Consider the following 17,500-nt stretch of genomic DNA (forward strand, 5'->3'; position numbering starts at 1 on the left):
CCTCATGCTCTTCTCCCTGTCAGGCAGTGACAAGCAACTGTTCCGTAAGAGCCCGCCCCCTTCAAAGGGGCGGGACGAAGAGCCTCAGTCAGTAATCGGCATGCCGGCAATCCATTAAGCAGCCAGCGGAGGCGGTTTTACAGCCGCTTTGAAACTGTCAGCCGCATCGGCTGCAATTAGAGCTTAGTGTTCCGGTACACCGGGTCAATGGTATAGCGTTTCAATTGGGGGGGCACACTGGGGGGCACAGCATAATTTAGGGGGGGGCATGCCCCCCCCGGCGACGCCACTGTATACAGTACCCTTTGTTTTGAGAGGAGGTTACAGTGGAAACCAAACATCTCTAACACTGCCAACAGGTAGTCCCAGTCCACTCAATCTGAAACTTACTATTACTCTACAATGCAATGTCGCTACCTTTTGCTAATAGAAACATAGAAAGTGATGGCAGATAAGAACCAGTTGGCCCATCCAGTCTGCCCAACCTCTGAGTACTTTCCTTTAGTACCTGTCCCTTATCCTATATCTAGCCTGACATCTACCATCTACCACTTCTGCTGGAAGGCTATCCGTAAAGTAATATTTTCTGATGTTACCATTAAACCTTTGCCCCTCTAGCTTATGACTATGTCCTCTTGTGGTAGTAGTTCGTTTAAATAAACTATCTTCCTTTATCTTGTTGATTGCCTTTAAGTATTTCAATGTTTCTATCATATCCCCCCTGTCACATCTTTCTTCCAGACTATATAGGTTAAGATCCTTTAACCTCTTCTGGTAAGGTTTATCCTTTAATCCATAAACCATTTTAGTAGCCCGTCTCTGAAATTTCTCCAACATTTCTATATCCTTCTGTAGATACGGTCTCCAGCACTGTACACAATACTCCAAGTGAGGTCTCACCAGTGATCTGTACAACGGCATGAGCACTTCCCTCTCTCTATTGCTAATACCTCTTGCTATACAACCAAGCATTCTGCTAGCATTACCTGCTGCTCTACTGCATTGTCTGCCTACCTTTAAATCCTCAGAAATAATTACCCCTAAATCCCTTTCCTCACACATTGAGGTTAGGACAGTATCAAATATTCTATACTCTGCCCTTGGGGTTTTATGCCCAGGTGCGTTACTTTGCATTTATCCACATTAAATGCCAGTTGCCACAGGTCTGACCATTTTTCCAGTTTACCTAAATCATTTGCCATTTGGCTTCTTCCTCCAGGACGTCGTCAGCAAATAGTGATGGAGGTTTAGAAAATGTCTAATTCTCTTGGGAGCCTGCCTGTATCAGTAATCCCTGATATTTGGTTTCCAATATCTCGGGTTGGTTGGATCCACTGTGCCCTGACAGCATATAGCAACCATAGACCAAGCTATTGCATGTATATCAACGACCCCAATTGAGGCACCACTGTTTTGCTGCTCAGAGAACATAGTCCGTTGTGGAGTAGGTTTCATGGACCCAGGAGAAAAAAAAGGTGTATTCCTGCTCAAGAGTATTTAACCTCTCAACTATCTAATAAACTAAACTCTGCTTTACCGGAAGTAAGCAGAGAACATACAAGGACTGCAGTCTGTGTTGCAAGTTAGAAGTTTGATATGTGCCATTATTTAATTCTGATATTAACACAGTCTTGCTTTTCAGTGAATTTTGAAGCTCTCATCATCACAATGTCTGTGGTTGGAGGAGCTATTATCCTCTCAGTGGTCGTCTGCTGTTGCTGTTGTTGCAGGAAAAAGAAGAGTAGGAGGCAAGTGTAACTGGAAAACCTAATATTTTACAGGATTCTCTCTTGCATAGTGTCAGTCATTTACTATTCTGTTACAACCACAACAATTGAAAAGTGTTTGTGGAATAGAGTTCAGGACAGGTTTTCTTCAGTGTATTTTCTGATCTATAGACTTAAAAACATTGTTATACAATGCATCACAGAATGAACCGGTCTATTAAAGATAGTGAGCGTTATGCATCACAAGATCTGCCCGATTTCTTTAATGCAAATGCAAGTTTTTGGGTAGACTGCAGTTAATCCAAGGCTGACTTTCACAGCGTTAGCAAGTTTCTCCATTGTTAATGGCTGGGCTTACCTGATATAATGTAAAATTAAATGTGTGAAGAGCTACGCAAAGGATCAGAAAAGCTCTCTGCAGCAGAAGTTGTTTCTTAAACATGTGAATTCAACAAGCCAAAACATAACTCTTCCTTTAGTGAATAAACTTCAAAGTCACTAGTCGCAAATGACAATGGACAATACACTGCAGGGTAAGACTATGCCCATGAACTGGTAGGATGACCAGGTGTTCCAGTATTTCAGGGGCATAGTCTGCTGATTGAGCTCCTCATTTAATCAGTGACAACACTGTACTGGTTAGTTAATTGTCTTAAGTACCATAAATGTGTTGTCAGTCAGGATCTAAATCTTCACCTGTCAATATACTTTATTAAATAAGTAACTAAAGTATTTTCAACGTGAGAAATGTGAAGTAAAGTCTGCACAATTTATCTGAATAGGTGCATTTTGCCACATGCTGCAGCTTAACATATTTGGAATTGCATAGCTATTTTACATACCTGCGGAAAGGATTTGTCTTTCACGCTGGCTTTCTTTATTGGAACGTTCTCAGTGGCCTTGTGTACAAGTTAAAATCTTCACAACCTGCTCACAAATTAACACAATTAATATTTACAATTTTGGTATTACTACTATTCAATTATTAAATGATTTTACTATTCCAATGTAGACCCACACACTGTTATAAGTAAGAAAGATATTAAGACATCTCTAACCAAATTAATTTCTATTGCAGCAGTGCCGTGGACAATGAAAAGGCAACAAGAGAAAATGAAGAGAGACGGGCACGCCAGGAAGAAAGGTGAAACAAGTGGTTCCTGCATACTAAATCATAAAATCCAGTGGAATATGTATCCTAATTCTTCTAAATTTTTGACATTGCTAGAGTTTACTGAATATGTAAAGATTAATTATCTTGAGCAATTTTTGATGTAATGGTTTATGAAAACATGCTTACGGGAAGCCACTCTGGACCAGGAGTTTATTTTACTCAAGGTATTGTTTGATAACTACATAATAACCCTGTGATTAACTAATAGGTCAATCTCACTTAAACCAATTGTTTTGTATTCACAAGGATTACTGAATGTAAGCAGCGTAAGATTCCCTTGCTACCATAGCAAAAGCACCTTAGCTATGAAAGTAGAATAAAAACACTCGAAACAACACTATGAAACATACTCACTCCATCACACTTTTACATTGCCTGGGCTGGAGCTCTTCCTTGTGGCTCCTTTCACACTGTGCAAGCAGCCATAATATTACTGTGGGGTCAAGTATGTACTCTTGCTATATTGATTATATATTCATTAAGGGTGATATTAACAAATTATGCGAGACTTCATAGAAATCAGTTTTTATCCATATGCTGAACTTGCATTCTCGTACTGAAGTGTAGCATACCCAATGTTTTATAGAGGGAAATAAACATTTACACTTCTGTGGGATGTAACAAATTGTTATAATAGTAGGAACAAAAGCTTTATTTTAATAACCTGTAGACAGTTGTACTTGTCTCTCTCCACAATTCACATGCCAAAGAGGTGGACCCTTGGCACCTAGGTGTGACTAGGGTGTGGAGCTGGACTATAACCTATTTAACTAAGGTATTTAGGTGAATAAAGTATTTTCATTAAATAACTACTTATAAACATGCTTTGGTTTATGTAAACCGTACTGTGAGTATTCAGGCAGCCACACCCACTGAACACTTTGAGGATATCAAAGAAGTTAGGACAGATCAGAATATATAGATAGATTAGTTCTCAAGATGGCACTTCGTGTCTTATATGATCGGGGCAGAGCCATAGCAACCTTTTTATTATGTGACCTTGCAAGTTATTTATATAACTTGTCTGTGTCCTATGAAGATACCATATTCATCACATGGATTTTGTTTTGCAGAAGGGCACAAATGAAGACAAGACATGACGAAATAAGGAAAAAATATGGTAATTGAAATTGTCTAAAGTATTGTGGAAAGCTGACTATGAAGAATACACCTGTAATATAATAATTATATATCCAAAAAATGATGCAGCTCTATTTTAACTACTAAACGTATTCACATGTAAACGGGGAAATATTGTTAGTGCTAAAAAGTGAGAAATGTCTTTCCATATGGATAATAGTGGTGTTAGAATGTCACATAAGTGTGCTTATTGCAGGAGCAATACAATACTAGAAAATCAATCCATTGAGATATTACTATTCATTTTAGTTTCCATTTATTTTAATATTTAAGTCTTTTAAATTGTAACTTAAAATGAAGAACACTCGGTATTGAAGCAACATCACTAGCTTGCGTTTTAATTCTTTAGTTTAACAGTTAATAAATGGTCCAATACTGATGATACAGTATTGAGGGACCCCATCTTTGAAATTTCAAATATCATATTCAGTTTAATTGCTAATAAATGTTCAGATATATCTGAATTATATTTTTTATTTTGTTTTAGGTTTGTTTAAAGAAGAAAACCCTTATACCAAGTTTGACAGCTAAATCATTGGAAATATGTACTGGTTCTTTTAATAAGAGATGAACGTTTCAGCCCTGCAGTGAAGCAAGCAAAATACATTCAACTTTTCAGTAGACATCCACAGGACACTCTTCTTCAAGCTGGCCCAAAGACAACTATCCAACAGTGCATGTGCATAGGAACTCATAACACGGGCACAAGTGGCCTTTTCATTAGTGCAGATACTTCTACAAATGAATGAGCCACCTGTACCCTTGTGTTTAACCCTGCACTGCAGAAATGGGCCAGCACACTAGCTTTGTGCTTTAACCACCCTAATTAAGGCCTCTGCAGTACTTACTCCATTGTCTTCCCCGGATAATTCACTACATCGATACAAACAAAATGAGCAAATAGACAAATTTACTTTTGTTGCTAACTTTCATTGGAGGGAAATGCAGAGCTTGATTCCATCAAGTGATACAACAAAAATAAGAGATGTAGAGCTATCACAACCTTTAATTACCAAGTACAGTGAGAAACTGAGTACTCTTTAGAAAACACTGGTTTAGAATGCATACAAAAAAGTATGTGGATACTGTTAAAATGTTTAGAATTGATACATTTTATGCCAACATAAAACAGCAGACAGCTGTTTCTGGACACACAGTGCAAAATCCACTTTTAAGGTAGCAAAGGAATTCAAAATCTGTTAACCCTAGTTACTAGTAACAAGCCACCTAAACATGTTCCTCAAAAAACCAAAATATCTAAAAAAGCATTGTCCACACAAGATTATCCACGTAGCAGAGCCTGTTCAGGAATCATGAATTTAGTAAGATGTTGACTAGTCAGCTTGAGATAGCCTAACTGCTTTTAAAATGTTACTCTTGTTTCCTCCATAGTTAAGACAGGATGTGAGAGCTACGCTGGAGATAATTTAGAAAGCTTTACTATCACTTAATGTGTTCAGCAATGAAAAAGTGCCTTGACATTGTGTATAGGTGTAAAATACATCCACTTTCTAGTTGGCCAATACATGCATAGGTCTGCCCATCAATAAGAAAAGTGAGTTCAAATTGGTAAGAGATTAAAAAAAAAAAAAAAAAAAAAAAAGCCTCCTCTAGCATAAAAAGGTAAGTGAGTTTACCTTCATACCTGTTAATTCCAATGTGGTCCCGAACCAATGTAGCGTTATTCAATATTGGAAAGTTTGGTATAGAAACAGTTTTTTGATAACCAATTCTATTCATACAGAACAGTAATCTGGGCCTGCTTAAAGGTTTTCGTGAGAGTTTCATATTGTTTTGTGTACCAGAGATAAAAATCCCTTTACAATAGTAATGTTTATAGTCTGCCAAAATAGTATTTAATTTTTTGTTTAACTTGGTTATATTAAATTCCTTTTCACAATGTGTACAGCAACCTATGCCAGGCTTATCTTCATGATCACCCATAGCTGGCTTCTGTTCAGATGTGTTAATGTTGCCTTTAAAACTGATTTGTTTTTTCTTCATATGTTCACATATGTTAGATTAGTGGGCTTTTTTCATCTCTTTCCTCAAATAACTCTACACTAAATATTAGAAGAAACTTACCAGTTACTCCTTACTGACATGTTGGTGCTGGAAATAAAATGTGAATGAGTATTTGTGAAGGCCTATTCACTAAAGAGAGGTTTAACAGGAGAGTTGTGGTTCAAAGTTCTTTATTTCATTATACAGTACCAATATCCAACCACAATCAGCTTCTGCTGAATGAAGACCTTGGCTCAGCCCATATAAATACATTTCAATTAGTAATATTTTTGTTCCACATACTGAATTATACATTAGACAGGGCCATCTCAGGCCAGTGTTGCCCCTTTATTATAAGATTCTGAAGTAATGGAGTTGAAACCATAGCACTCTTGGCAATTCTTCCTTTAGTGAATAAACCTCAGCATGTTGAACCGTGTAGTAGGGGGTACCCCCAGTTTGAAACACTCCACAGTTGCCCTAGTATGCCTTCTGTAAATACATAACAAATGTATTGTTATTTTGCTAAGCCATTTCCAGGTCTTTACAAAGTTAAAAAAAAACAAATAAAAAATTAAGCATATGTTTTTTGAGCACAAGCTACCTAGATAGGGCTCTATCTGTCATTGCAATTTAGTCATGCTATTAGTGTACTTCTATGCAACTATGTCTGTTTTAAATTTGTATAAAATTTTCTGTGTCGATTGGCATAATTGCGCATTTATTTGCTCTCAACTTATTTTTGTTTTACTATCTACTATGATTTTCCTAGGTAAGACACAATATGAGGGTAGGCTGGTACATATTACAAGGTTACTTTCACTGCTGGAAAGAAACCAAATATTACGGCATATTATGTGAACGTTCACAAATGTAAATTTATTTTGCACACAATTCCAGGATTCTGCTCATAAAACACCTTTTGCTGTTCTGGGGGACGGATAAAAAAGACTACTTTAGTGCCACACTACATAAGAAATCATATTAACCCTTTAAGGGTTACAGAGAATGTAAATCACTTTAAAGTGTCCTCCACTAGGCTAATTGTAGAAACCAATGGGAGGTGCTTTCGTGTATGTGATTGCTCGGGGAGCCAATCACCTGCACATCACCAATGGCAATTTGTAACAACACTGCTGTTAGAAGTGATCAAAGCGATCACTGGGTACCAATGTATAATTTTTTTTTTATATTTCTTTAGATACCATTTTAGGTTAGCATTATTTTCCCTACATATGGTACATGTGGGTGTGTTCTTCGTAGTGTACTTAATAGAAATGATTAATCCCCCTCCTCCTTACCTATAAAAATGCTGTCCCAACCATGATCCACAGTTTCTTCTTGTCCTCTTTGGGGATGGATGGTAGCTGAGGTGAGGCGCATGGGATGTTGCCTGGGGGGGTTGCTTCCTCTGAGTGCTCACCGGGTGTGAGTAGAGCAAGGTCCAGCCTGCCATTACGGAGGCAATCTCCGCCGCGGAAGATATATGGGGTGGGAGCATGCACAAAGTGGTGGACCGCACGGCCAGGTGCTACTGAGCATGTGCGATTGGGGTCTTCTAGAAGGTGCCAAATTCAAACTTGTTTGGTGCCTATTTAAGCTATACAACCTGTCTGACTGCAGTGGGTGCATGTCAGGAATTTCCATGTCACACGGAAAAGAGGAGGTAAAGTTATGATATTCTCCTTTATCTCCACCTTATATTTTCCTCTGACTCCCTTATTGGGATTTAACTATTTATGTCCTTACCTGCAGATGTCTAGTCCTGTATCTCCACACAAAATGAAAAATCTGAAAGAAGTCCACCATTAACGCAAAGCATGTCGCTTGGACTGAACGTTCTGTTCCTCTTCCAGACGGCTGGAGGAAAAAACATTGTAATCCATGTTCAGCTAAAAATCTGGCCAAAGAGTGTTTCTGGTTCCAAGAAAATATGGCACAGACATTTGAGTCATTTAAGTATTCAGCTTCTAGAGAGAAAGGGAGGAAATCTTGCAAACACAGAAGGTCCAGATCATCTTCCAGGTCTGAGTTATCTTCTGGAGAATGCTCCCAATTGTCAGGTTCATGCTCGTAAAGCGAGGAGTCTGATGAAGAAGGGGGTTTTCCTTCTGAAGAATTGATAAAGTGGAAAATCTGGGCAAGAGGGCATTCGTATCAAAGCGTTTTAAGCAAATTTTCAAGCTCCAGGAAGTGTAAAATGGGAAGAGCTACCTAAAGTAGATATTTAAATTGCTCAATTATATATATAAAAAAATATTCCAATTGGGGAGGTTGCTGGACTAAAAGACCCCATGGACAAACGAGCTGAGACTTCATGTAGGCGTATATTTCAATCTGCAGGATTTTAGTTTAAAGCTTCACTTGGGGAGTCAGCAGTGGCTAGAGTACAAGGGTGTTGGATACAAGAACTGGAAGACTGACGATATGGAAAAGAGGGTACTACGTCTTAGGAGTTTAAAATTGTCCAATCTTTTTTTTGTCGGCTACAACAAGAGACCCTCAAATCTGTCATCTCTAGAAGAGCTCTGTGGCTTGGGTCCTGGATGGCAGATTCAGCATCCAAGGCATCCTTGTGTGATCTTCTATTTTGAGAGGCAGAAATTGTTTGATGCACCCCTAGAAGAGCTTATTAACGTTTCAGGGTGGAAAGCATTATGTCGGTCGGTCGCTCACATTATTATTATTTTATTTTGTTTTATATAGCGCCATCAAATTCTATAGCGCTGTACAATGGGTAGACAGGACATAACAAGTAGTATGTAACATAACAAATTGACTAACAGAGACAACAGGTGAGGAGGGCCTTGCTCAAACGAGCTTACAGTCTAGAGAAGGGAGATTTCATGGCAACTCTGGACTTTAAAGGACGAATATCTTCATGTTCCCATAGCCAGAAGATCCAGGAAGTATCTCATATTTGCAGTGAAGTCGAACAAGAAGGTTCTACACTTTCTATTTAGAGCCGTTCCCTTTGGCCTTAACACAGCTCCAAGGGTTTCTGAAGAAAATCTTAAGAGAAGAATGTATGTAAATGGTACTGTACCTGGACCACTGTTTCATAAAAGAAAATCACCTTACAGAGAACCATCCTATTCCTACAAAAGCATGGCTGGGTAATCAACTGGGAAAAATCCAATCTGATACCAAGCTACAGTTTTTAGGACTACTGGTGGATTCACAGGCCCTCCGCCTTTACCACCCAAATCCAAAACTAACGAAAGATAAGTGGTTTTGCTCTACAAAAGGATCCCGCTGTTTCAGTCAGAAAACCTATGAGCATTTTGGGCCTATTAAGGGCCTCTATCCCTGCAGGTGCTTATGAGACCTTCAATGGGAAATTTTCAAACATTGGTCAAGGAAAGAAGAAGACCTAGACAAGGTCTTTTCAATACCAGAAGAGGTCCTAGCTCAAGTAAGTTGGTGGAGAATTTCCAAACATCTCTCCAGTGGCCTGCCTGTTCAGCCCCCAGAGTGGGTGATAATTACCACAGACGCATCCAAAACTGGATGGGGAGCCCACTTACATTCCTAATTCAGGCAGTCTCTGGAGGACCGAGCACAATCTTCAAATTTCAGGGAACTAAAGACTGTATTTATGACACTCAGGGCCTTCCATCCACGTGGGAAAAAGAAAGCGGTCGGACTACAATCAGACAACTAGGGCTGCAGCTAATGATTATTTTCGTAATCTATTGGTTGGCGAATATGTTAAGATTGGGCTGGGGGCGTAAGAGCATAGGATAGTCCAAAGCGGTGTCAGTAAACAAAGCAATAGGTCAGGGGGCAGGCAAGGGTCAGGTAACAGGCAAACAGGGTAGTCCAATGGGGAAGCCAAAGGTCAAGTAACGAAGAATCCAAAAGAGGGTCTGTAGCAGAGAAAGCAGAGGAGAACAGGAAGCTGAAGTTCACAGACATACAGAAACCAAAGTTCTGGAACACTGGAGTAAAGTGTTCACAGTTGGAGGGGTTTTTATAGTGCTGCAGGTATCTACTCCTCCCCTGTGCTGAACAAGCTCCTTACTGAATTGGTTACCAGGCAGGGGTAAATCCATAGCACCTGGTTAATTAGTTCTATATCTGGTCTTCATTGGTTAATACTTAATGCGGATTACAGGTGTTACCTCCCCTCTACGGGTGTACTGCATTGTGTTGATGCTTGGGCAACACCTCCCTGGAGTCTGCTGAAACTTAAAGCCTACTGCGATCGCGGGTAGATGCCACTACTACAGACCGCGGCTTCGGCCTACTCCACGATTGGGGAGGTTTTGGATGGCATGCAGTGACGGAGGACAGCTGGGGAGAGCAGGTAAGGGTGAGAGGGGCATGACAGAATTTTTTTGAATAATTAATCGGATAAAAGTAAATTTTTCGTTAATTTAAAATAATTTAATGAACAAACTCGGTGTTAAAAACAAACAGCAGAATACAACAACTTTGGCCAAAATGCATTTTTTTATTTTCCAACCTGCCCCCCAGTGATGCCAATCTGCCCCCCCAGATATGCCCCTGATATGCCTTATATCCCTGCTATGCCACTCTGCCCCCCCTCCAGATTTGTACCTCCATGTTACAGACTTCCTGGTGTCTAGCGGGGGCAGCCGACAAACCTCTGCTGCTACCCGGTACTTTCGCTGAAGCTTCTATGACTGAGTACCGGAAGGTCATGTGACGCCAGCGCTCTGTCATGAAAGCCCTGGTGCATCGCGCAGGTGTTCACCCGCTGCCAGAGAGGAGGATCCAGGTCAACCTCTGGTGCTGCTGGCCAGTACTGCTGCCGGGGCTTCTATGGTGGAGCACAGGAAGGTCATTGTGACTGGACACCCTATACCACGACTGGGTACCTCCGTCAATAGTTGCTTCCTAGCTCTTCTAAAAACTCCAGTGAGCCAAATAATTAGCCGAAGCTTAATGCGGGGTGAAGTACAAGAACTCTTTATTCAGAGTGACACACAGGGTTTTTAATACAGACATAAATTAATTTTCAATAGTGGAATACAGTGGGGTGAGGGATGGGGAAAGACTGATTTGAACAACATCTTAGTGCACGGGGGGGGGATCAGACATTAAACATATTAACTGAAACAATAGCTTGCTACTCCCTGGATGCATGTCTGCCAGACATAATCCCCTAAACAAGTGATGAGACTATACTTCTGGAGGTAGCTGAAAACAGGGGGAGACACAGGGAAAAGTTATGACATACAATAAATTATAGCAAAACATCATCTGTGTCTGCAAAGTACAGGACCAATCGTAAATCAATAGCGGCGCTCCACAGTGCTCAGAGCCTCTTATATTAAGGAAATATGATTAAACCTGTACCAGGGGAAAATAAGTAGAAACTGACCCTCTGTACCTACATACCAAAGTCTTTACAAGGCCAAGGACCATAGTCAATAGGGAGGAGGTTGGCTCTCAGGCCTCTCCAGTTGATCTGGATCTTAGTGTTATAGTCCGACCTCTATTTGAGGTCAGATAATAAAACAAGGGGTATTTTTCCAGAGCATTTGCTCTGAAAAATACCCTCATCTTACATTCGATAAGATCGATTTAACGAATCAATAATGAAAATTGCTGATGATTTTCATTATTGATTTTATCAATTAGTTATTGCATCCCTACAGACATCCGCACCACGGTTTCATACTTAAACAGGCATTGGGATCAAGGATGATTATAATTATTATTGTTTTATTTAGCGCCATCGAATTCCGTAGCGCTGGATCAGAAAACTACAGTATCTATGTGCAGAGATAATGGAACAGGTTCAGCATAACTTGATGGCGATTGCAGCGACACACAGACGATTTAAGCAGAATGAAATGGTCTCTGGACCACGACACTTTTTCCGTTCTGATCTGCAGATTCGGCATCCCAGAAATAGACCTCATGGCCACTCGGGAAAACAAAGTTCAGGTCTTCGCATCCCTGAACAGAGAGGATTTTCCAACTTTCATAGATTTCCTTCCATTGGAACTTCAAGATGGCATATTTTCCCCCCCAGTGGCTCTAATTCCCAGAATCGTTCAGAAAATCCAGACAGACGAGGCTGGTGTGTTAGCGATCATCACATATTGGCCAAACCGCAGCTGGTTTTAAGAACTGAAACCGCTAACAATTATATAATGGGTACTTCCCCAAACAGCAAATTTGCTAGACAAAGAGCTACTGCCAGAAACATGTTCAGATTGACAGCTTGGCTTCTGCAAGGATGATTCTTCAAGAACGTGACATAGAAGGTGAGATGGCAAATGTTCTGCTTAGTTCAGTTAAGAGGTCTACCTCATATACTGTATTTGCTCGATTATAAGACAAGTTTTTTTCAGAGCAAATGCTCTGAAAAATATCCCTTGTCTTATATTCAAGGTCTTCTTATAATCAGGCCTCAAGTAGAGGTCTGATTACAAGACTAAGATCCAGATCCCCCACAGCACTGCAGGGGACCTGGATCCTTCTCTCTGGCAGGCGGTGGAGGTGCACAGAAACCTTCGCTATGCTCCAGTTCCTTCAAGAGGTTTGTTTGTCTGGCCTTAGTGTATCTAATCTCAAAGGACAGGTATCGGCACTAAGTCATTTTCTACTTATTGACTTGGCCTCAAATCTTCTTCTTCAAATATTTTTTTAAAGCTGCAAAATTTTAAACGACCACCCAAGAAATCCTTTTTACCTCATGGGATTTACACTGCTCAAAATAATAAAGGGAACACTTAAACAACACAATGTAACTCAAAGTCAATCACACTGTCCACTCAGGAAGCAACACTGATGGACAATCAATTTCACATGCTGTTGTGCAAATGGAACAGACAACAGGTGGAAATTATACGCAATTAGCAAGACACCCCCAATAAAGGAGTGTTTCTCCACAGACCACTTCTCTGTTCCTATGCTTCCTGGCTGATGTTTTGGTCACTTTTGAATGCTGGTGGTGCTTTCGCTCTAGTGGTAGCATGAGACGGAGTCTACAACCCACACAAGTGGCTCAGGTAGTGCAGCTCATCCAGGATGGCACATCAATGCGAGCTGTGGCAAGAAGGTTTGCTGTGTCTGTCAGCGTAGTGTCCAGAGCATGGAGGTGCTACCAGGAGACAGGCCAGTACATCAGGAGACGTGGAGGAGGCCGTAGGAGGGCAACAACCCAGCAGCAGGACCGCTACCTCCGCCTTTGTGCAAGGAGGAGCACTGCCAGAGCCCTGCAAAATGACCTCCAGCAGGCTACAAGTGTGCATGTGTCCACTCAAAGGGTCAGAAACAGACTCCATGAGGGTGGTATGAGGGCCTGACGTCCACGGGTGGGGGGTTGTGCTTACAGCCCAACACCGTGCAGGACGTTTGGCATTTGCCAGAGAACACCAGGATTGGCATATTCGCCACTGGCGCCCTGTGCTCTTCACAGATGAAAGCAGGTTCACACTGAGCGCATGTGACAGACGTGACTGGAGACGCCGGGGAGAATGTTCTGCTGCCTGCAACATCCTCCAGCATGACCGGTTTGGCGGTGGGTCAGTAATGGTGTGGGGTGGCATTTCTTTGGGGGGCCACACAGCATGTGCTTGCCAGAGGTAGCCTGACTGCCATTAGGTACCGAGATGAGATCCTCAGACCCCTTGTGAGACCATATGCTGGTGCGGTTGGCCCTGGGTTCCTCCTAATGCAAGACAATGCTAGACCTCATGTGGCTGGAGTGTGTCAGTAGTTCCTGCAAGAGGAAGGCATTGATTCTATGGACTGGCCCGCCCGTTCCCCAGACCGGAATCGCATTGAGCACATCTGGGACATCATGTCTCGCTCCATCCACCAACGCCACATTGCACCACAGACTGTCCAGGAGTTGGCGGATGCTTTAGTCCAGGTCTGGGAGGACATCCCTCAGGAGACCATCCGCAACCTCATCAGGAGCATGCCCAGGCATTGTAGGGAGGTCATACGGGCACATGGAGGCCACACACACGCTACTGAGCCTCATTGTGACTTGTTTTAAGGACATTACATCAAAGTTGGATCAGCCTGTAGTGTGGTTTTCCATTTTGATTTTAAGTGTGACTGCATATCCAAACCTCCATGGGTTGATTAAATTTGATTTCCATTGAGAATCTTTGTGTGATTTTGTCATCAGCACATTCAACTATGTAAAGACGAAAGTATGTCATACGATTAGTTCATTCATTCAGATCTAGGATGTGTAATCTTAGTGTTCCCTTTAATTTTTGGAGCAGTGTATCTTTGGTTTTGAAGGTTCTCTGTTTTGTATCTTGTGACTTACTGTGGATCATGGTTGGGAGAGCATATTTACATAACATTTATTTATAAAGCGCCGGGCGATTCCACAGAGCTGTTACATTCATTAGAACAATTTATAAACACATACAATAACACATATAATAACAAACTGGTGCAAGCGAGAAGAGGGCCCTGCTCTTGCAAGCTTACAATCTAGTCGGTGGTTGAGGGGAGTGAGACAATAGGAGAGGACTGCTTGGATGGGGATGAGTTGATCTGGTTGTGACGATGTGTTGAAGCTGTTTGTTCCGATGGCTTTGATTAGGATGATGGTTGGGAGCACTGTAAAGGAATGTTGTACGCTTCCCTGAACAAGTGGGTTTTCAGAGAGGTTTTGAAAGTCGCGTACGAGGCAGAAAGTCTGACGGAACTGGGAAGGGAATTCCACAGGAGGGGAGCCGCGCGGGTGAAATCCTGAATACGGGAGCGGTAGGAGGTAACAGTAGAAGAAAGCTGCAGGTCGTGAGAGGAGCGAAGAGGGCAAGTAGGGGTGTATTTGGATAGGAGGATAGAGATGTAAGGTGATGCAGAGTTGTTGAGGGCTCTATAGGTCAGAAGCTTAAATTTGATTCTGGTATGAGTATGGGGAGCCAATGAAGTGATTGGCATAGTGGATCAGCGGATGAGGAGCGGCGGCAGAGAACGATTAATCTAGCTGCAGTGTTGAGGATTGATTGAAGCGGTGAAAGGTGGAAGCGGGGGAGACCGGTTAGAAGGCAGTTGCAATAATCCAGGCGGGATATTACAAGGGAGTGGATTAGTAACTTGGTGGTATCTTGCGTGAGGAAAGGGCGGATTCTGGAGATGTTTTTCAGGTGATTTGAGGCCGCAGGATTTGGTGAGGGATGAAGGAGAGAGCAGAGTCGAGGGTGACGTCAAGACAGCGATCCTGGTCTGTTGGTTAGATTGTGGAGTTATCAACAGTAATAGAGATGTCCACGAGTTCAGTCTTAGAGATGTTGAGCTTTAGGTAACGGGACGCCATCCATGATGCAATTCCTGTTAGACAGTCAGTGAGGCGAGTTAGAAGAGAGGAGGAAAGGTCAGGAGCAGAAATATAGAGTAAGGTGCCATCTGCATATAGGTGGTACTGGAAACAAAAGGAATAAATATGTTTTCCGAGGGAAGAAGTGTAGATGGAGAATAGCAGAGGCCCAAGAACTGAGCCTTGAGGAACACCAGTAGATAGCGGTAGGGGAGAGGAGCAAGTTCCAGTAAATGAGACACTAAAAGTACGGTTAGAAAGGTAGGATTTAAGCCATGAAAGAGCCATGTCACGGATGCCATGAGCATGGAGGGTTTGTAGGAGAAGAGGGTGGTCGACTCTTTCAAAGGCTGCTGAGAGGTCCAAGAGAACAACCAGTGAGAATTGCCCTTTGTTTTAGCTGTGAGGAGGTCATTAGTAATCTTAGTCAGTGCAGTCTCTGTTGAATGCTGTGGACGGAAACCAGATTGTAGAGGGTCAAGTAAAGAGTTTGACGAGAGAAAGTTTGTCAGTTGATTGTAAGTTAATCGTTCCAGAAGTTTGGAAGCTAGCGGGAGAAGTGAAACTGGACAGTAGTTTGATGGGGATGTGGGATCAAGTGAAGGTTTCTTAAGGATGGGGGAGATGATGGCATGTTTGAATGAGGATGGGAATACACCAGAGGACAAGGAGAGATTAAAGATGTGGGTTAGGCTTCGGGTAAGGACACTAGAGAAGGGTGGCAGGAGATGTGAAGGTGCACCCTGCAGAGGTGGTGAGGTGGGAAGACAACAGGACCTTGGAAACGTGGAGTGGTGTAACTGGGCTGAAGCAGGTGAGGATGGATTGAGGTGAGGATGGATTGAGGTGAGGAGGGAGGTTGAGGTACCATATAATTCACACTATGGGGGAGGATGTTATCCCTGACGATGTCAATTTTGTTTTTGAAGTATATTTATAGGTGAGGAGGGGGGTTAACCATTTCTATTAAATATTTCAGGCTATGTGTCCCCTACGAAGAACACACCCACGTGTACTGCCACTATATTTGGCAAAAAATAATTTAGGGTAACTAAAATTTTTGTTTTTGATCTTTTCTAATTTACTCTAAAAAAAAATTTTTATAAAATATGGTGAAAATTTGGAAAAAGGCACTTTCTTACTTTTACTTGAAAAATCTTTACTAATCTACAAAAGCTAATGAAAATTGCTAAATAGATTCTACTATTTGTCCTGAGTTTAGAAATACCTAATGCCTTTTTGCAAGTTATAGGGTAATCCCATTTATTTCTGCCCCATGTACTATTTGGGACAATTTTGAAGCCGATCAGTTTACGCTTATCAAACCATATGTGTTTTTTGTGTCTTTTTTTAGTTTGGTTTTTTGTATAGCTTTCAAACTGTAGTAAGTTATGTTAAACAACATATGCCTCTCCAAATGCATGGGCGGCAGGCTTACCCTGTCAGCAGACTTAGGATCTGGTGTCCAAGCCATATATATAGATCCAATATGATCTGCAGCGTTGGATCGTTTTCTCCGCATCTTCGGTTTGTATTGAAAACTATACACCCCAGGATATTTCAAACTCTTTCAATCCACAAACTTTACAACAAGCCTTTGTCAAAGTTTGCAGTAGAATTTTTTTCTGCGCACATTGTACTTTAGGTATGAATTTACAGCTCCTGGTGTCACTTTCAAACAACCCCATATGTGTTCAGCAACATATCCTGAGCATAGTGGTGCCACCCAGACATCCTGTAACCATGCCCTATTGGGGACATCTTAGGTTTTTCAATTTACCCAATGAAACCATATATTTTTAAAAACCTAGACACCCCAGGGTATTTCCAACACTGGTGTTTTAACTATTTTCATGCCAGGATTTCTGGGAAGATACAGTGACAATTTTAGGACTTGCTCATAATCCAATCCCCCCCCCCATTTTTTTTTTTTAATATATTTTCTTTGAACTGGATGATTCCCATTATGTCATGGTGAGATCACTGGGTAATTTGTTTTATTTTTACATTATATTCCATTGTTTTTTAAAATTTTACTTTACATAGTGATTAGTGAGCTGAGTTCCATTAATTTGCATGGTTGTCTGGAGAGACCCTGAGAACTCATTTTAAATGGGTGCCACTGGTTTGTTAGAGGCAGCATGCGGCAACTTGAAACAATACGGGGCTCCTGGCTTCGTAAAAAAA

At 41.4% G+C, this 17,500-nt stretch overlaps 1 protein-coding gene across 1 annotated transcript in view; it reads left to right on the forward strand.

Annotated features, from left to right (window-relative positions):
* The window catches only part of PTTG1IP (PTTG1 interacting protein), a 20,239-nt gene extending 14,643 nt beyond the window's left edge, over positions 1 to 5,596 (forward strand). Inside the window, exons 4-7 of the mRNA XM_053470736.1 lie at positions 1,643 to 1,748; positions 2,806 to 2,871; positions 3,975 to 4,021; positions 4,529 to 5,596. Of these exons, the coding sequence (XP_053326711.1) occupies positions 1,643 to 1,748; positions 2,806 to 2,871; positions 3,975 to 4,021; positions 4,529 to 4,572 (263 nt within the window). The 3' untranslated portion in view covers positions 4,573 to 5,596. The remainder of the gene's footprint in view (positions 1 to 1,642; positions 1,749 to 2,805; positions 2,872 to 3,974; positions 4,022 to 4,528) is intronic.
* Positions 5,597 to 17,500: the final 11,904 nt, after the last annotated feature.

This window comes from Spea bombifrons, chromosome 7, assembly GCF_027358695.1.
Source record: "Spea bombifrons isolate aSpeBom1 chromosome 7, aSpeBom1.2.pri, whole genome shotgun sequence".
Classification (NCBI taxonomy): Eukaryota; Metazoa; Chordata; class Amphibia; order Anura; family Pelobatidae; genus Spea; species Spea bombifrons.